The sequence below is a fragment of the Podarcis bocagei genome, assembly GCF_964188305.1.
Source record: "Podarcis bocagei genome assembly, chromosome: 3".
NCBI classification, from domain to species: Eukaryota; Metazoa; Chordata; class Lepidosauria; order Squamata; family Lacertidae; genus Podarcis; species Podarcis bocagei.
The window spans coordinates 55077061-55093942 of record NC_138127.1 but is presented as its reverse complement, the minus strand read 5'-3'; the positions used below and the strand labels follow the sequence as shown (position 1 = coordinate 55093942).

At 39.9% G+C, this 16882-nt stretch overlaps 1 protein-coding gene across 14 annotated transcripts in view; it reads right to left on the bottom strand.

Annotated features, from left to right (window-relative positions):
* Positions 1–16882, bottom strand: part of ARID1B (AT-rich interaction domain 1B) — a 358734-nt gene that overhangs the window by 75300 nt on the left and 266552 nt on the right. For all 14 annotated transcript variants that reach the window (XM_081187405.1, XM_081187413.1, XM_081187415.1 and 11 more), the window contains 2 exons: positions 16066–16155; positions 4017–4196 (listed from right to left, as the gene is read on the bottom strand). In XM_081187405.1, the coding sequence (XP_081043531.1) occupies positions 4017–4196; positions 16066–16155 (270 nt within the window). The remainder of the gene's footprint in view (positions 1–4016; positions 4197–16065; positions 16156–16882) is intronic.

Sequence of the window (16882 nt, the reverse complement as noted above, 5' to 3'; positions counted from 1 at the left end):
AGGGATACAGTAATTATGGCAACCTCTTCGGAAGTTTTACAGTGAAGCTAGGTGAGTTTTGGCAAGCAACATGCACTTTTACTGGAATCTGTGTTCGTTCATATCTAACGTTTTGGACAAACCTGAAAAGCATACAAACCCACAGAGGGTGAGCCAATAAAGTTGCAATATGAAACACTGCAAAAACAAAGGTTTCATATGACTGGCTATAGTTCTTCAACAATGCCTCTGAGGGCCAATTTAAACATTACAGCTTTCATGTGAAGTCTGCTAGAAAGAATTCAACACTTATTTATTTTTTATCCTGACTTTCTTCCAAGCAGCACAGAATGGTCTACAGGACCACCACCCCATAAAAACCACCTACCCATTTTATTGGCCTAAACAAATGTATTGTAGCCATGCCACTGGATGAGATTAAGAATGTTGGAGGAATCTGTTGAAAATGGACCATTGAGCTGACATGGATTCTTATATAAATGCTTTTCTAAACAAGTGGACATTATATGCAAATAGAGATGCAAATTGCTTTACTGTTTACATATTCAATCATATATAATTCCTGCTGTCCCATAAGGGGCTCCATTGCTTGTCTTTCTTCTGCAGTGTTGATTGAGAGTTGACTTTGTTTCTAGGGGCAGCTTATAGGTGCTAAGGCTGCAATCCTAACCATATTTACTCCAATGTCCCATTGAATTCAATGGGGCTCACTCCCAGATAAGCAGGGTTATGATTGCATCTTTAATCTGCTTTCTACTGTGAAATATAAAATCTAGTGGAATGCAAAATTCATTATTGCTCCTTTCACATTGGTACCTTTTGATTTCATCCATGCTCCTCAGTTTAAAGTCTGAGGAGCATATTTAACTAAGTGTGAGTGGAACAACCTCTGCTTGTGCAATGGAACTTCTTTGTTAGAGCCTACACTCCTACTCGAGTGTAGGCTGAACTCCTGACATTCCTCACCCCTGTTCCCCTGTCCTGTATAGGCTTAACTATGCACATAGGCTTAACTGTCACCAAGTATAATAATAAAAACTACAGAAGTTGTGCTAGGGGTTGCGCAACATATTTCACAAGTACAAGACGTCAATTGAATTTGGCTGTTGCGGTAAACTAGGGCCTCCTGGCAGCAGAATGGCTGTTGCACAAGCTGGCTGTAACAATTGGATATCAGCTACTGTCTTCTAGCACTCAGCTGAAATTGTCTGCATTATTCAAAAAGCTGGCCACAACTTGAAAATCTTTAGTCTGCAGCATATCCTGGAAATCTCACAAGAGGTAACTTTAACTTGCAAATTGTTTGACAGTTGTGATTGACACTTTCAAACTGACTAACTTCACACATCTCTAAATTAACTTTACCAATGAATGAAGTTTCTTTTTTTAAAAAAAGTTATGTATCAAATTTGTTAGTAACTTTATCTTGCCCAAGGCAAACCAAAGTTTATGATCCACAAGTATGATCTTTTTGCATTCTGTCAAGACTTTTGAGAAATCAACCTGTATTCCTCGTCTACTTAACATGGACTGAACTACAGACATGCGCACCAACATTACTATATTTATTCTGTGAACTGAGTTACTTCGCCTCACTTACATTACAAGCATTAACTACAGATAGCTGCTCACTTTGGACCAGGGGTGCCAGCTTGAATAAAATATTGGGGCTGGGGCAGGTAAGCCCTGCCCCACATAATCGTTTACAAGATGTGGCACAAATGCATCATTTGAATGGCAGTGCCCATCAACCTTTTTTGGGGGTAGTCCCCTCAAATATTTTACTAGGGGGCAGGGTTGAAGGGGCCTTGGTTCCAAAGAGCTGGGTCCTATGCTTTGGACAAACCAGTAGCTACTCAAAATGAGTTGGCACCACCACAACCCATATAAGAAGGATGAACTTATGTATGATGCAGAAGTACATGAATAATCACAGAAGCAGTATACCTTTTCAGAATTAAGGGGTGATTGCCAATGAACTAACAGTAAACTGAACCATCTGGGCTAGTCAAAAGAGACAACCTCCTTCAATAGACACTTCCTCTTTCAGTTTGCTATCGTTTTATAGCCACATGGATATAAGCCAGGCATATCTCTTAAGTGCATTAGTAGTGGCTATTACTCTACAAGAAAAATCTGCTACATTTTGGAAGTTTCAGCTGTACTATTGCCAATTACTGATGTTCAGATATTAAGATCTGAGCTAACGAACATGTTTCACCCACAAGCTCTTGAATGCAAGCAGGCTTCTGGTCGGCTAAAAATAACAACACCAGCTAGCTGCCAGCTAGCTAGCTAGCTTCCCCTCACAAATGAATGAGCATACTTTAGGATCAAATATATCAAGGCAACATTTCTTTGAACTGAGTGGTGCTGACCCGTGGCTAGAATAATAGCAGGAGTGAAAAGTCCTGGGAGGTGCAGATGAAGACTTGCATAATCTGTTCTTCTATGATCCTAACAACTGTGGGACAGTTCATCACAAAAATTATGAGTATCTACTTTTCCACTCACCCTGCCCCAAAAGATATGGCCTTTATTTTAAATAAAATACAGTGGTACCTCGCAAGACGAATGCCTCGCAAGACGAAAAATGCGCAAGACGAAAGAGTTTTCCATTTTTTGAGTCGTTCCGCAAGACGAATTTCCCTATGGGCTTGCTTCGCAAGACGAAACGTCTTGCGAGTTCTTGCAAGTTTGTTTCCTTTTTCTTAAAGCCGCTAAGCCGTTAATAGCCGCTAAGCCGCTAATAGCTGCTAAGCCGCTAATAGCCGTGCTTCACAAGACGAAAAAACCGCAAGACGAAGAGACTCGCGGAACGGATTAATTTCGTCTTGCCGGGCAACACTGTAATTCTGAAAACCTGATGACATGTGAATGTTGTTGGTGACTGCAAAGGTCTATAAAAACTGACCAGAAAACTACATGACGTCTTCTATATATTGGCCCAATGTTAAATTTTCTTGTACAACAATGTTTTATAAAAATCCTTCTGGAGGAAGAACTGTATTGGAATTAAATATTCACATGGATGTTTGATTCTTATATTATTTGTTGTGGCTTATGTTTTTGTTGTTGTTAACTTTGCTGTCTGGTCTTTGACCACAATAAAGACTGATTGATATTATATTCTTTTTTCTGACGGGGTTCCCTGAAAAAGTGTCGTCTAGTGGGTCCTGTCCTAAATCAGCAGGATCATAGGATTTCATCCACTGATTGTGGCGGGCAGCAGCAGCAGAACTGCTGTGATATTTGCTGAGCAGTTATTAGGTGCCTGCCATTGCAGCTTCACTCCAGGACATTGTGGGTATTTAAAATAATGGGCAGCACGAACACCCAGTTGTCAAGTACAATGTAGGTGGGGCAGGAATGGAATCAATGCTGGGTCTCCTGGGATCTTGTAAGGTGCCCAAGAAAGTTAATGCTGGCTCTGTCTGGAACACCCCTTCATCTTAATTCCTAGAAATTAATTCCAAAAAGTTGTAGAGGTAGAATGTGGGAGTTTGTCCTCCACCCTGCCCCCAATGTCCACATGGGAGAGGGGTATTTCCAGGGGAATAGAGTTTCATGTAAGGCAGGCAATCAGAACTGAGTTCACTTTCCAAGGAAGACTCTGAGATGAAGATTAATCCATGTGATATTTTGAAACAGGCTTAAACCAACTTCTTACAAGCAACTGAAAGCACACTTGTGACCGGAGGTACATATTAGGTACTGTTTTGTGCAGGCTGTGAACTTATGAATTCTTGCTATCTGTTTAGAATAAAAATGGGGGGTAGACTCCTGTATTTCAATTATGTTCAACTAGTATTTTTAAAATTAAGACTATATCTCTCATAATAACTCTTTTTCAATACATCCACAAAGGAATAATAAAGATAAAAGGAGTGTGTGTGTAGTCTTTTTATAAAAATATAAAAAGAAAAACACACAAATTTCTGCAGGATAAGAAATGTTCTATAGCATTTATTAAAGACTGATTAAGAGCTGGTTATTTTATGTGTTATCTGTTTTACCTTGTGGCCCATACTGGTTCATCTGAGTTCCATAAGTACCACTTGAATTGCTCTGTGGAAAGCTACCAATTCCAGAATGTATTTGGCCTCCGGGTGAAGGATGGGGTGACATAGATGGTCCAGTTTGCTGAGGCGTGTACTGAGACAATTGAGGATTTCTCTGAATGCCTGCCAGGAAACCTAAACGAGAAATAAACACAACACAGGAACAAATTAAAGACTTCCACATGGAAAACTCAAACATTTCTTTACCAAAAAAAACCACACAAAACATTAAAACTTTGGTTTGAGATAGCCTTCACCAACCTAGTGTCCTCCATCCAGATGTTTGGACTAAAACTCCCATCCCTTGCTGGCTTGGGTTGAGGGGAGTTGTAGCTCAAAACATCTCAAGGACACCAGCTTAGGGAAGATTATTTTAAGGCAATGGTTATTTGTATCACATATCATTATATATGGAGAGCTGATGCACGAAAGCCACGGCAGAATTCCAAATCACAGATAACACATGACATTACTTAAGGCAGCCCTGTTCAGGGAAGTTTTTAATATGTAACGCTGTACTGTTTTTAACACTGATTGGGAGCCGCCCAGAGTGGCTGGGGAAACTCAGTCAGATGGGCGGGGTATAAATAAATAAATTATTATTATTATTATTATTATGGGCATCATTTGTGAACACAATACTAATTATGCGGTTTGGAATTTACTCCACATGTAAAAGCTGTGCAAAATTCAATAGTAAGATAATGGATTAATATTAAAATAAAACAAGCTGAGAAAACAAGGAATTGGCAATTACCTTGAAGGCAGAACAATCAATGTTATATGGACTAAGTATTCTAGGCAGATTGACATTAAGACAGATTGCACAAGGGTACTTCTTGTAAGCTTTGTGAAAGTGGTGGAAGAAGCATTCAAATATCTTTGACTACAGCTGCTAATGGACATGGACACAAATTATGAATATTCAATCAAATACCAATACCTGCTTTACCTATCCTAGCCATTTTACTGCTCTCTGGAGAGTCATCCCAAGAGTTTAGGGTTGTAGCAGCTGATCACAAAGGTCATATTTAAGACACCAACCAGCCTGCACCACTCAAGAGTACTTAACTAACAGTAAAGGTACGGTATTTTTGATGCAGCAATTTATTATTTTGTTTTGTGGAGGAGAACTAAGGCAAATATCTTGTGACCTTCAGTGAATCCAATCAATTTTTAAAAAGTAGTTTGGGTGCTTATGTTTAATGGGTTCACCTTGATGCTGAGGAGAGTGCTTCTAGAGGAAGGGTTTATATAAGTGCATGGCAGGAGCCCAGATGCAATTTGCAATCCTCAGGGTGACTGCACTAGTCTGCTCTTTGCTACTCCAAGAAACTGAAAGAGGACTAGCAGGATTAGCACAGGTGGCACAGTTTGACAGAATAACTGTTGCTCAAACCTGATTACCTGGTACCTCCCCACCACCACTCTGTTGCCTCTGACCTTATTTAGAACTGCAATACCAAGCCTGCCATGAGTAAAACTGTTCTTTAGACAAGTCTTAACAAACAGGAAACTAGTACTTTAAACATTAAGTGAAGGTATAAAGCTTCTGTAGAAACAGAAGTGACAAGAGTCACTGGAAGTATAAGTCCGAAAGGAGAATTGTTCAAATGAAGGATGCGCTCAGACCAGAACTCATATTTTCTTCTCCAAGGATTGTGCCAATAAACGCTGAATTTGTACAACTTTCCCAGAGGGGAGGTGCATTTTCACTTTCCTAGCATTAATCTCTCTAGGGACTGAATATTACAAATGGGAGATAGAGATTTGGAAGGAAATGTAAAGGGAAGAAGAAACAGACAGGCTATGAAATCAGGAAAGAAATGGAATAAGCAAAAGGACAGAAGTTAGAAGAAATTACTGCCTCAATATACAAACATTTCCCCAATGCTACAATGCACTTGGACATAAATAAGTGGTCTGGCTGTCAAGTACAGTCACAGCCTCTAACAAATCTGACAATGTTTAGCAAACAGTATTCAGTGACAATTTGCTTTTTCTTACTGATCGTATCAACAGACTATGACTGTATTTCCAGGATGAGCAGAATCAAACACGAGGGTGATAAAGATATTCTAGTGAGTGCAGTGTTATTTGGTGTGTGGATACAGGAATTATATTAAGAGTAATCTGTTCAAATCAGAACAACGTGAAGACTGAGATGATATTGGTAATAAGACACTTTTCACTCTAACAGTAATGAAATGACAAATGCAATGAACTTTCATGCAAAGGATCTATTGGACTGATATGTAAGCTGAAAGCCAAGCTGATTGTTTAACTTGCTGTCAAAGAACAAAAAGTAAATTTAAATGTAAGAGGAGATGGATAGGCCAGTTGTAAGTAAGAGAGGTTCAAATTTTCAGGAGTTTATCTTCTCGGGATACAAGGGGTGCAGGGAATGATATTTATAGTAGATAGAATGGACTGTTAACAAAACACCATCTTTAAATATTTGCATTACCAATGCACTCATCTCAGCAGATGGGAAGAAGCATTACAAAATCAATTGGAACCAAATCAAAGAAGCAGTAGAAAGTGAAGGCAGGGCGCTCTCTTAACTACCCCTAATAACACATCATCTTCCACTTCACAAAATGTCAAATACTACATTTATAGGGGGCCCCTATAAATGTCTATGGGAAGAAAACCAGCTAATGCAAACCTGACTTGTCACATTAATTTTTATAAACAATCCCACTACTTGCTGTTGTTTTATTTTGATGCTACAGCAGCTACCGAAACGAAGAGTGTTTTTGGTGAGCAGTTCCATTAGCTAATATAAACTCAAGCACTTCAGTGGCCACTACTGGGCGGTATGAAAGTAGTGAAGGTTCACTGGACTGCAATAACACACAATACCCCTTCTACTTGGCATTGCAACCGCTTATTTTCATGTTTGCATCTGCTGTTGTGTGCAGAATGATTGACATGTTTCTTCACACCAGTTCAACAAAAGATGTTTCTCTGTTGCTTGGGTGAAATAATAGTCACACAACCTGTCACCTTAGCAAATTTGTCTCCCACTATAAAGGCTGGTAATACCAACTCACTTTCTCTCCAAGGTTCCAAGTTTCTAGGGACTTGAGAAGTATGCTTCATTTCTTATAAGATCCTACACGCTTAAATTCTGTATACTATGTTTAGTGTTTGTTTGCCAATTTCTTTTCACAAACTGAATTGCTTTGGTGAAGGCAGAAAATAATGACCTAGCTAAAGCTTTAACCCAGACTCCCTACTGTTCCACCAGCTGTGCTATTAAGCTAAGTGGCTGAATCGCTCTCCCAATTCTTTCTCTGATATGACAAAAACCTCAACTATGTAAGGCAGGCAATGATGTTTAAATATATCCCCTCCCCCTTCTTTACCCTCTTCCTGTCTAGTCTTGAAATTAATATCATCTATCATTGATAAATTGGAATCGGGGGAAGGATTAGACAGATCACCCAGATGGTAGCCTGGAAACCTTTCCTTATGCAAATCTTGCCCAATGCTGTCTGATAGACATTGTAACGTGATGCACAAAGGGCACAGACACAAAGACATGAGTGACATTTGTCAATACAATGAAAGCAGCAAAGAAATGACAGACCTGAAGCCATTAGCCTGCTATCTCATGTGCAATGGATTGCCATGCCATGTAAAGTGATCTAACAGGAACATCCTTTTGAATATCGAGCTGTTTCCCTTTCACTACTATTATCCAGCTATCTACTGAGCAGTCCCATTTTGCGGAATATGTATGTGCACACTGAAATGATCAGAGAAGAAAGCTCTACAACTCTCACAGAACCAAAGGAATACTATCCTCTGTCTTCTTGGATAATAAGTGTGTCCTGTGACGATGCATAACAGGACTGGAGACCACCTTCCCAATAAATGTTTTCCAGCATCAAAGATGGACAGAAGAGACAGAATAGAAAACTTACTTTTTGGGAACTCAGGAAGCTGATTCATATCATTGACTCATCTAATTCAATATATTAACAGGCAGTGGCTGTCTAGGGGTTCAGACAGGAGCAGGGTCAATGGGGGCCTCATTTGGCTGGGGGCCTCAAATTCAAAGAGGAGCTCAAATTTAGACATTTATGCTGCTCAGGTGGCAGTCAGAAAAGAACTGAGCGGAAAGGCCCTTGCTTGGCCCCTTGAGGCACCCGCATACTTCAGTGGTTTTTCCAACCCCCACGAAAAAAAATGTATTACAGCTTGCAATCCGTTGGTATTCTTTTAAAAAACACCTTGTTTTAGGCTTAAATCCATTGCTGTAGATCCTCAATAAATAGTTCAATAGTTTTAAGAACGCTTTCCTAACAAAGATCATCCAAGGTATTACCTATTTAAGTTAAAATAGAGAAACCATGAATTTCACAGCTCATGAGGGACACCTGTGCCAGGGACAACGACCAGATTCAGTAAACTTTATTGGAAGCCTGGTAATAGGAACATTCACTGTCACTTTGTTAAGCCCTTTACCAATGAATGGTTCTGACCTATTTCTGTACTAGCCTAGGGGCTGAGATTTCAGACACTAAAAAAAGTGTACAAATGTTTCTACTGAGGTGTCTTATTGTTAGCAATTGTATACAGGCAGAAATATAATCAAATCCTTTCCCCAGTCTCAGCAACAACAAAAAACCCAATTTAGCTAAAGTAAATAAAAATTCATCTTCAAGAATATAACTGCGTTTATCAAAGGGGAAAAAACCCCAGTAACCAGCTGCTAGACGATAATATTTGTCTAGAGACTTGATTTTAGGTTTTGATTCTGCTGACGTGATTATTTAGTTGTCTTCTGCCACAGAGCAGTTTATGAGGGTGGCTCCTTCTCTCTGTAGGTAGACACTGCCGATTTCATGTCTTCTTGAAATAAGGCATAGCTGCTGTATATTTAGCATATGCCAAAACTAATCACCTCAGTCTAAATATGAAGTTGGCTGGGGAGGATAATATGCCTGATATTCAACATTCAATCTGAAAATGACATCCATCAGGTGCTGAAATTGGCACTCAGATTCTCCAAGAATAGAGCTGGTTTGGCACTCTTACACCACTTTTAAAGGTTGCAGAACAAGGGAAGAAACTCCCAGCCCTTGATATGTACTCTGCAACTGGACCAAACATTATTTGGGCAATGCCCAAACCAGATACTATTCCCACTAGGAAAAGAAGTACCACATCACTCCCAACTTTTCACAGGCTAGGAGCTGAAATAGGTTTAAACCAGTTCAAACATAAAGATACAACTGCTTTATGGGATTACTTTAATAAAGGTGACCTTCCACGTATCTTTTGGTATTGCAAATTCAGCACCTACAAAAATGAACGCAGTTATACAAAACCCCAATCTCCAACTTGCTTCAAATCAGTGTAACTCAGACTGAAGAAGGACACAAATATTTCCTTGAATTGAGCTGCATCATTCTGTACAAGGGATGAACAGCTGGGAAACAGAGCAGGGCCTCCTTTGTTGTTGCATCAATGCTGCGTGTCATTTACGTCCAGAAAGCTGCTGTAAATTATCCCTGCATGTTAAAAAACAGGCATCCCTTTTGGTGAGCTAGGACTTCTTAACAATAATGCATGGTTTCACTATAGGTTTATTTGCTACTGGAACAACATAGAACCTTCTTCCCAGTAGTCTAGTGCTACACCGTTCTGGTAATATATGTAGAAAGGAAAATGGTTCCAATTAAATGCCAGGAGAGGGACAACACTGCTGTGGGAAGGTTCAAATCACTCAGCAGACACTCACAGCTCTTCTCTATGGACTTTCCTGGAGCAGAATGGGATTGGACAAGCGGGAAGTGGCTTCCATACTGCTCTAGGAATGCACTGATACCATTCAAGTGTTGAGTAATCATGAAGTACACACAGAAAGTATAAAATTGGCTTTGGTACCTTGTGGATGAACATGCTAACACTACTAGAAAGAGGCTTTATATATGTTTTTTTTCCTCTCTCTCTCTCTCTGTGTGTCAGATGTGGAAAAACATTAATCTCTGACCATACTTTATTTGTCTGTTGTGAGCCATCCCACTTTTTTCTTTCAAACAAATGATCCAGTATTTTATTAGGTTTAACTTGTGTTTTTTAAATGAATGCTATATTACTGTATTTCTTCTATTTGCTGCTTTGGGTAGCAGAAAAGGTGAGATAGATATACAAAATAAATGTATAAGAAAAATTATAAATAATAACAAGAACAGTGTTATTCTCTTTTTCTGTGGGTCATATTCTAAATCCTAAAATGCAATAAAAATGGAGGAAGAACATCCTTTTAAGATTTAAAACTATTCACAGTGCTTTTTGGTTGCAATTTGATTAGGATTTTTCTTTCTGTCTCTTCTTTAAAGACAGCAAATAGATGTCAGAGAAAAGATACTCTTTATCAAATGTCAGTATTAAGTCATAATTGTATCTGAATAGGAAATATGAAGGGAAATTCCCTAAGTGGTACGTATGACTTCTAAAGAGATAAATATGTTTTGTGTTTCATTAAATGAAAATAAATGGATGATGAAGTGACAGGATATAGATGATGGAAGTAAATAACATTAAAAGGAATAAGGAAAGCAAGAGCTTGTAGTTACATAAATTCAGTTTGCTGTTTAGTATGTGTGTGCAGGAAAGCACAAAGAGAACATCAAAATGCCTGATCACATCCCATCTGTTTCTGCTTCTTACTGGATAACAATCTCCACTGCCAAAAAGCCATTTAAATTTACTACATTGTAGCTACTGATAAATATCACTTCTGTGAAGATCTAATACTAAATAAGAACTTGATTTTGAGATAATGCTTACATGCAGCTGTGTCAAATAGATCAAGGTTTCGCTCAGCTCAACACCTGGATTCTATAAGGCTGCAATTTGTTACCCACTGTGATTCTTTGCAATACATTTCCCCCCCAGAACACACTACTTGTACCCCCCTTTCTCCCCCTCCATTTAAAAACCAAGAAACAAAGCAAGATGAAACACTATCACAAGATGCAACATGTAAATGACGGGAAGGAAAAAAAGACCCTAGAGGAGAAATGATGAAAAGCAGGATATTGGCAAAGGGTGGCAAAGACAAGGGGTTTTCGGAAGCTCTCGTGATGGGTACCTTCCATGCAGATCTGACAGGCACAGAATGGTGCCATGAAACTGCCTCTAGCAACAGAATACATTTTCCAGCACATCACAGCAACTGCAATAGCATCAATTCTACTTGCAATCCATGTCCAAACAGAAAAAAAAGTTCTCAATGGTCCTGTTTCAGCACATCTCAAGGACTAATTAAATCCTCATTACTTTCTTCTAATTATTCCAGAGCTCTGGGATTTTACTGAGCGAGTCTCTGATGGTATATCAGATGAAAAGGGTTAAATAACCTGTGTTGATTTTGAAACTCCAGACCTATTCCAGACCTTTAGCATATCATCAGCATTATCATGAATATTTAACTATACACTGCTGTGAAAATTATAATGGGAGAACAATTAAAAGTTTTTTTTAATTAATTCTGACCCATATACATTTGCCTTAATAAATAAAGGCTTTTTAAGCATCCCCTTCATGATAGTGTGTGCCAGAGTAACAGCATGAGACCATTTAATGCTTCCATTAGAGTCTGTGTTTTTAGCAGTTCCCTATCTACTATTTTAATCTGAATATGATGAACCAGGGTGTACTTATTTCAAACTAAAAAGAGCACTGAGGATGCCAAATGAGAATGTTTTAGCATATAGAGAAAATATATCGTACACTGCATTTTAATTAATTTTGTTGTAACTTAGGTGCTGCCTTGAATATATCCAGGTATAGCAAGGCATGATAAAGGATATACCAGAAGTACCGTATTGGCCCAAATATAAGCTGCATCTTTAAAAGTCAAGGGGGAAAAGAAAAAAAGACAATACCCAAATATAAGCCATTCCCTTAAAATTCTGCAGGCACTCACACCCATTCTGTTTTATCGTATTTCGGTTTCCGCAGCGATATCATAAAAGCCAATTTTTGTAAGGTTGTGAATTTAAGCCACATTTAAACTTTTCACGGTTGGAATTTAGGAAAAAAGTGAGGCTTATATTCAGGCCAACAGAGTAACTTGCTGGGTGGGGCTAGCTTTCCAGCATGGGGGCGGGTGTCACTGTTTACCAGGTGGAAGAGGGTGATGTAAGCACACGCCAGGAGTGTCAGATTGGCTCTGCTGGTGCATTCCCACCATCTTGCCCCTCCCAGTAAGCAACAGCAACTCATGGTACCTACTGAAGTCAGAGATGACCCTGAGTGTCTACCTCTTTCTTGTAAGGCATGTCTCATATTTCCTGTTTGACCTGACCACGCAATGAGAAGGTAAGATGTGGCTCAGGCACCAACACTATCAAGCAGATGAACACCGAATAAAGCTCTAGAAATTATTCCAATGTCGCACAAAGGGAGAAGAAGAAGAAGAGGAGGAGTTTGGATTTGATACCCCGCTTTATCACTACCCAAAGGAGTCTCAAAGCGGCTAACATTCTCCTTTTCCTCACCCCCCCCCACAACAAACACTCTGTGAGGTGAGTGGGGCTGAGAGACTTCAGAGAAGTGGGACTGGCCCAAGGTCACCCAGCAGCTGCATGTGGAGGAGCGGAGACACAAACCCAGTTCACCAGATTACGAGACTACCGCTCTTAACCACTGGGAGATAAGAAGCATGACTATCCCACCTATACTTTGCTCCCTGAACTTCTGTAAAAGCCATCAATCTATCACTCTTACTACCAGCCAAGGAAAACCTGAAGGGACCAGACTGTCCAAATCTCCCAAAAAAATCCTGAACTATATTATATACATGCATTTGTGCCACACACATGCAAACTGCACAAAGGAAAAATCTGTTTGTTTGAAAGTTCTACTCTATTATGGGAGATGAAAAATCCCAACTGGGTGCTGAACCACCATTGAAAACAAGGTAAAATAAATGCACACACTTTCAGAATGATATTATGTGTAAACTTAATAATTTGTTTGTGTGGCTTTCATTTAAGAACGGCGAAACTTAGATCTTACATAGCCAAGCAAATTCCACGGAAAGTCTGACTAACAATATATTGAGGAGCAATAAACATATTAGTGGTCTTTTCTTCATGCATTCATTCATTTCTTTGAAGAAGAAATATGTTTCACCAAGTGCTAGAAGGAACAAAAACACTCTGAAAGCAGAGGGTCACTTGGTGTTTTTAGCTGGAAACGTTTATATCAGTAAGCCAAGTGTTTAAATTACTGTAACAGATGCCTGTGGATCAGGTGTCTTTGGCAGGAACGATTTTCTGCTTGGGTTTTTATCAGTAAATGACAAGCACCTTCCCTTTGAGCCCTTGTGCTCTCCCCTCCCCTCTCTAACTTCAGTGGAAAAGCAGTTCAAGCAAGCAAAAGAATCAACTAATGTAACACCCTTTTTAAAAGGTGAAGTTTTCCATTTCAAAGAAGTCTCTAATCAATGACAGGGCACAAAAGGGAATGCACGCATGTTTATCCGCTTATCCGCGCACTGTTCAGACCTTACAGAAGCTTTGGGGAAACATGTTCTGCAAAATCAATATGGCCTCACTGGTTACAAATTTTGTATCTGCTGCATGAAACAAATGTACATTTTAAACAAGCTAGGTCACAAAGATTAGCCGTAGCATGACAGGAGCTTCAATAAATACTCTAAATAAAAAGCCAGGTCTGTTGAAGGCAAACATCAGAAGAATTTTTTAGAAACAAAATGGCACCGAGACTAGTGCCAGCAGAGCAATTTGAAGATTAGATTCTAAATTCTCAAACTGCAGGTTACAATAAATTATTCATTTTTTAAAAAACGGACCATTTTTATTTGGCCTTGTGATTCACAGTTGGATGCCTCTCTTTACCACACTTCATCAGATTCTACGTCAGGCAATGAAGACACTGATGTTTGGCTCCAATCAATGACTCAGCTGGAAGCATTCCCAAGGGTGCAGAAATGGACAGCAGAAAGAGATTTAAGTCCTAGGACTTGGAACTCATCAACAGCATGGGATCCACCACTCAGCACAAAACACTCCACTGCATTAAGCACTGCAGCTCTGTCACAAGTCAGGGTGGCCAGTGCCCCAGCTGAACTGAAAGCTAATTGACTTGAAGTGGACCTCATGCACAGCATGTAGGATGTGATAAGGAATGCTTGCAACTTTAGTTCATGGGAAGTACTAGATGAGTCAACTCCTGGTGAAATTCTTAAACCACCCATCCTTTAGAACAGAGTTGCTGCAACAGAGTCACTGGGACATATCGAACAAGTCAGATTCCAAGGATGGAATGAGGAATGGATAGTCCATGTATCAGGAGCCACTTGTCTGATGGGACGGAGCCACAGCAATAGCCTCCTGGCGGTGATGTAACTGCCACTTACTGGGAAGGGCAGGGTGGTGGTGAGACCAGGGTTGTGCAGATGTGCTGTTGGAGCTAATAGGTGCATCTGCATAGTCCCAACCTCATTGCTGCATTGAGATGAACGGCTCCTCCCACACACTATAAACCACCACAGTACAATGGGAAATCTCCAAGAAACTCATGCCACTATTATTTGTGGATAAAGAGAAAGCTTTACTATATCTCCAAGACATAAAACAATTCTGGAACGCATGTTGAATGCCTCTCCTAAATATCTTCTGGTGGAAATGACTCCAGTTAGTACCAGAGGGGGTATTTCATCTAGTGCTGTTAGGGCTATCTCCAGTTTTGAGAGGGCCTTGGGCAAAGTGTCCTCTGGTGAGCTCGCTCCTGTCAGTGAGTCCTGGCACACCTACCTGATGATAGTGGCAGCATTCCAAGCAGCACTGGGCAGCTGTGCCTAGCAACTCTTTCAATTTCCTCTGGTGCTTGTGAGTGACACAATGTTGGGGGCACTAAATAAAATTAAAAGGGTGGCTAGATCCAGCCACCTGGCACTCCTAGGAGTGCGGGGTCAGATAAAATGGAAGTTCAATAGATGCTGGGTCTATGGCGAAGTTGCTGATCAACGGCTTTCAGAATATCTTGCAGAATACACAAAAGGAAGTTTCCAGCAAGAAAAGAAAATGCATAACATGCTGTGATGATGGTTCACCCACTCTACTGGAATCCTGCTTAATAGATAGACTGAAGCCTGTAACTCCCTAGTACTTGTCGTTTTAAGTGCCTGTGAATCTTCCCCCCCTACCCCTCCAACATTACACTACTCTCTAGCTATCAAGCAGGTGTGCTGGGAAGGCGCACATCTTCCAGTGAGCATTTCCAAAGTTGGCCCACAGCAATGCATGCCCTTCACTGAAAGTGTCCTCTGAAGAGCCTGGAAGGGAAGGGGAAAGCTCACATAGCTTCTCACCTCTCTAATGCTTTAATAGCTGCTAATGCTGATATATAGACTAGCAGTACGCTCTTACACATCAAGTCATGAAATCTCAGTTCTTCCTGTGGGTTTAAAAACTCTACTTAAAGAGCAGCACTACAAGCATATTCAGGCCATGTTGTGATCATGATACTTTTTGAGACAAGAGGATTGGGAATGTGGCCATTTCCAGCCTGCTGACCCCAATCCTGCTTCTATAGGAAGATATATGTTATGGCCTATACCCCAAAGCACAGGAATTCATCAACATTTTAATAACTGTGGGAAAATTGTTGACTGTAAAGCAGCTAACATTTCTATCCTACAGAGACCAAATGCTATGTCAGATATTTATAAATAATGTTTCCTGTATCCAGATTTTTAAAGTCCATTAAGAATCTAGCAAGATCTTCTGATAAAGAATGTTTTTGGAACATTAAGCTCTTTGTTTTTAACCAAGTTCTTGTAGATACTCCTTTTTTATTTACTTCTCCCTCAGGAAATAAGTTTCTTACAGTATTTTGCTGAGAGACAATTACAAGTGGAATTTCCTTGCTGCAAGAAACAGGGGACATAGGAAAATATTTTGCCCCTTTCAGGCTTTTATGCTCTGTGGCAATTTCATCCTCCAGCACAAACCTCGATCTTGTGGCATTGGGGACTGACTCAAGGCAGGATGGGAGCTGGATTCCGATTGGCTACCTGGAGTCTGGGATGGCATCTGGCTACCTGCAACACAAATGGGGAAGGGAAATAAATAATTAGTTCTTAGTGAAGTAACATATGCAAATAAAACCTATTCCTACAGCACAATCCTATGCACTTTCCCTCAGACTTAAGTCCCATTGTATCCAGCGGGGCATACTCCTAGAAAGTGCACTGCAAATGACTAAAAATGTGGTGTGAACATCAGAGATACTGCAACAGGTTTATTTCACAATGTTTTCTGTTTTCGTAACCTAAGGAGAAAGCATGCATAAACATATTTAACATCAGGCATGCCGAATTGTTCAATTTTGTACCGAGCTGTTCCCATCCTTACTGACATGATCCAATTTATAGCTGGAAATCTCCTGACATATATTTCTATGAGGGCGTTCTAACAAAATCCAAGTCTGCTGAACAGTGGGACTCATCCTGTTGAGCATGGACTGGCCGCCAGCCAGGAACACATGGACAGCTGCCAACAACAGCAACTAAAGATAAATTCCATTAATGCTTTTTGGGAAGAAGAATATTGTAAAGAATCTGAGGTTTTAATGATATCTTGGTGTCTTCTAAGTGTAACACAGCAATAAAACTGGTATGTCTGTAAAGCCTGTGTTGTGCACTTTGTTATTCAAACAAGAGCTTAATTCATAATTTGCACCTGGTAAAAATACAGAGCTAACATATAAATTGGCATGGGAAGGAATCCAAGTTAATGTTTAACAAAAGAGAAAGAGAGGGAGAAGGA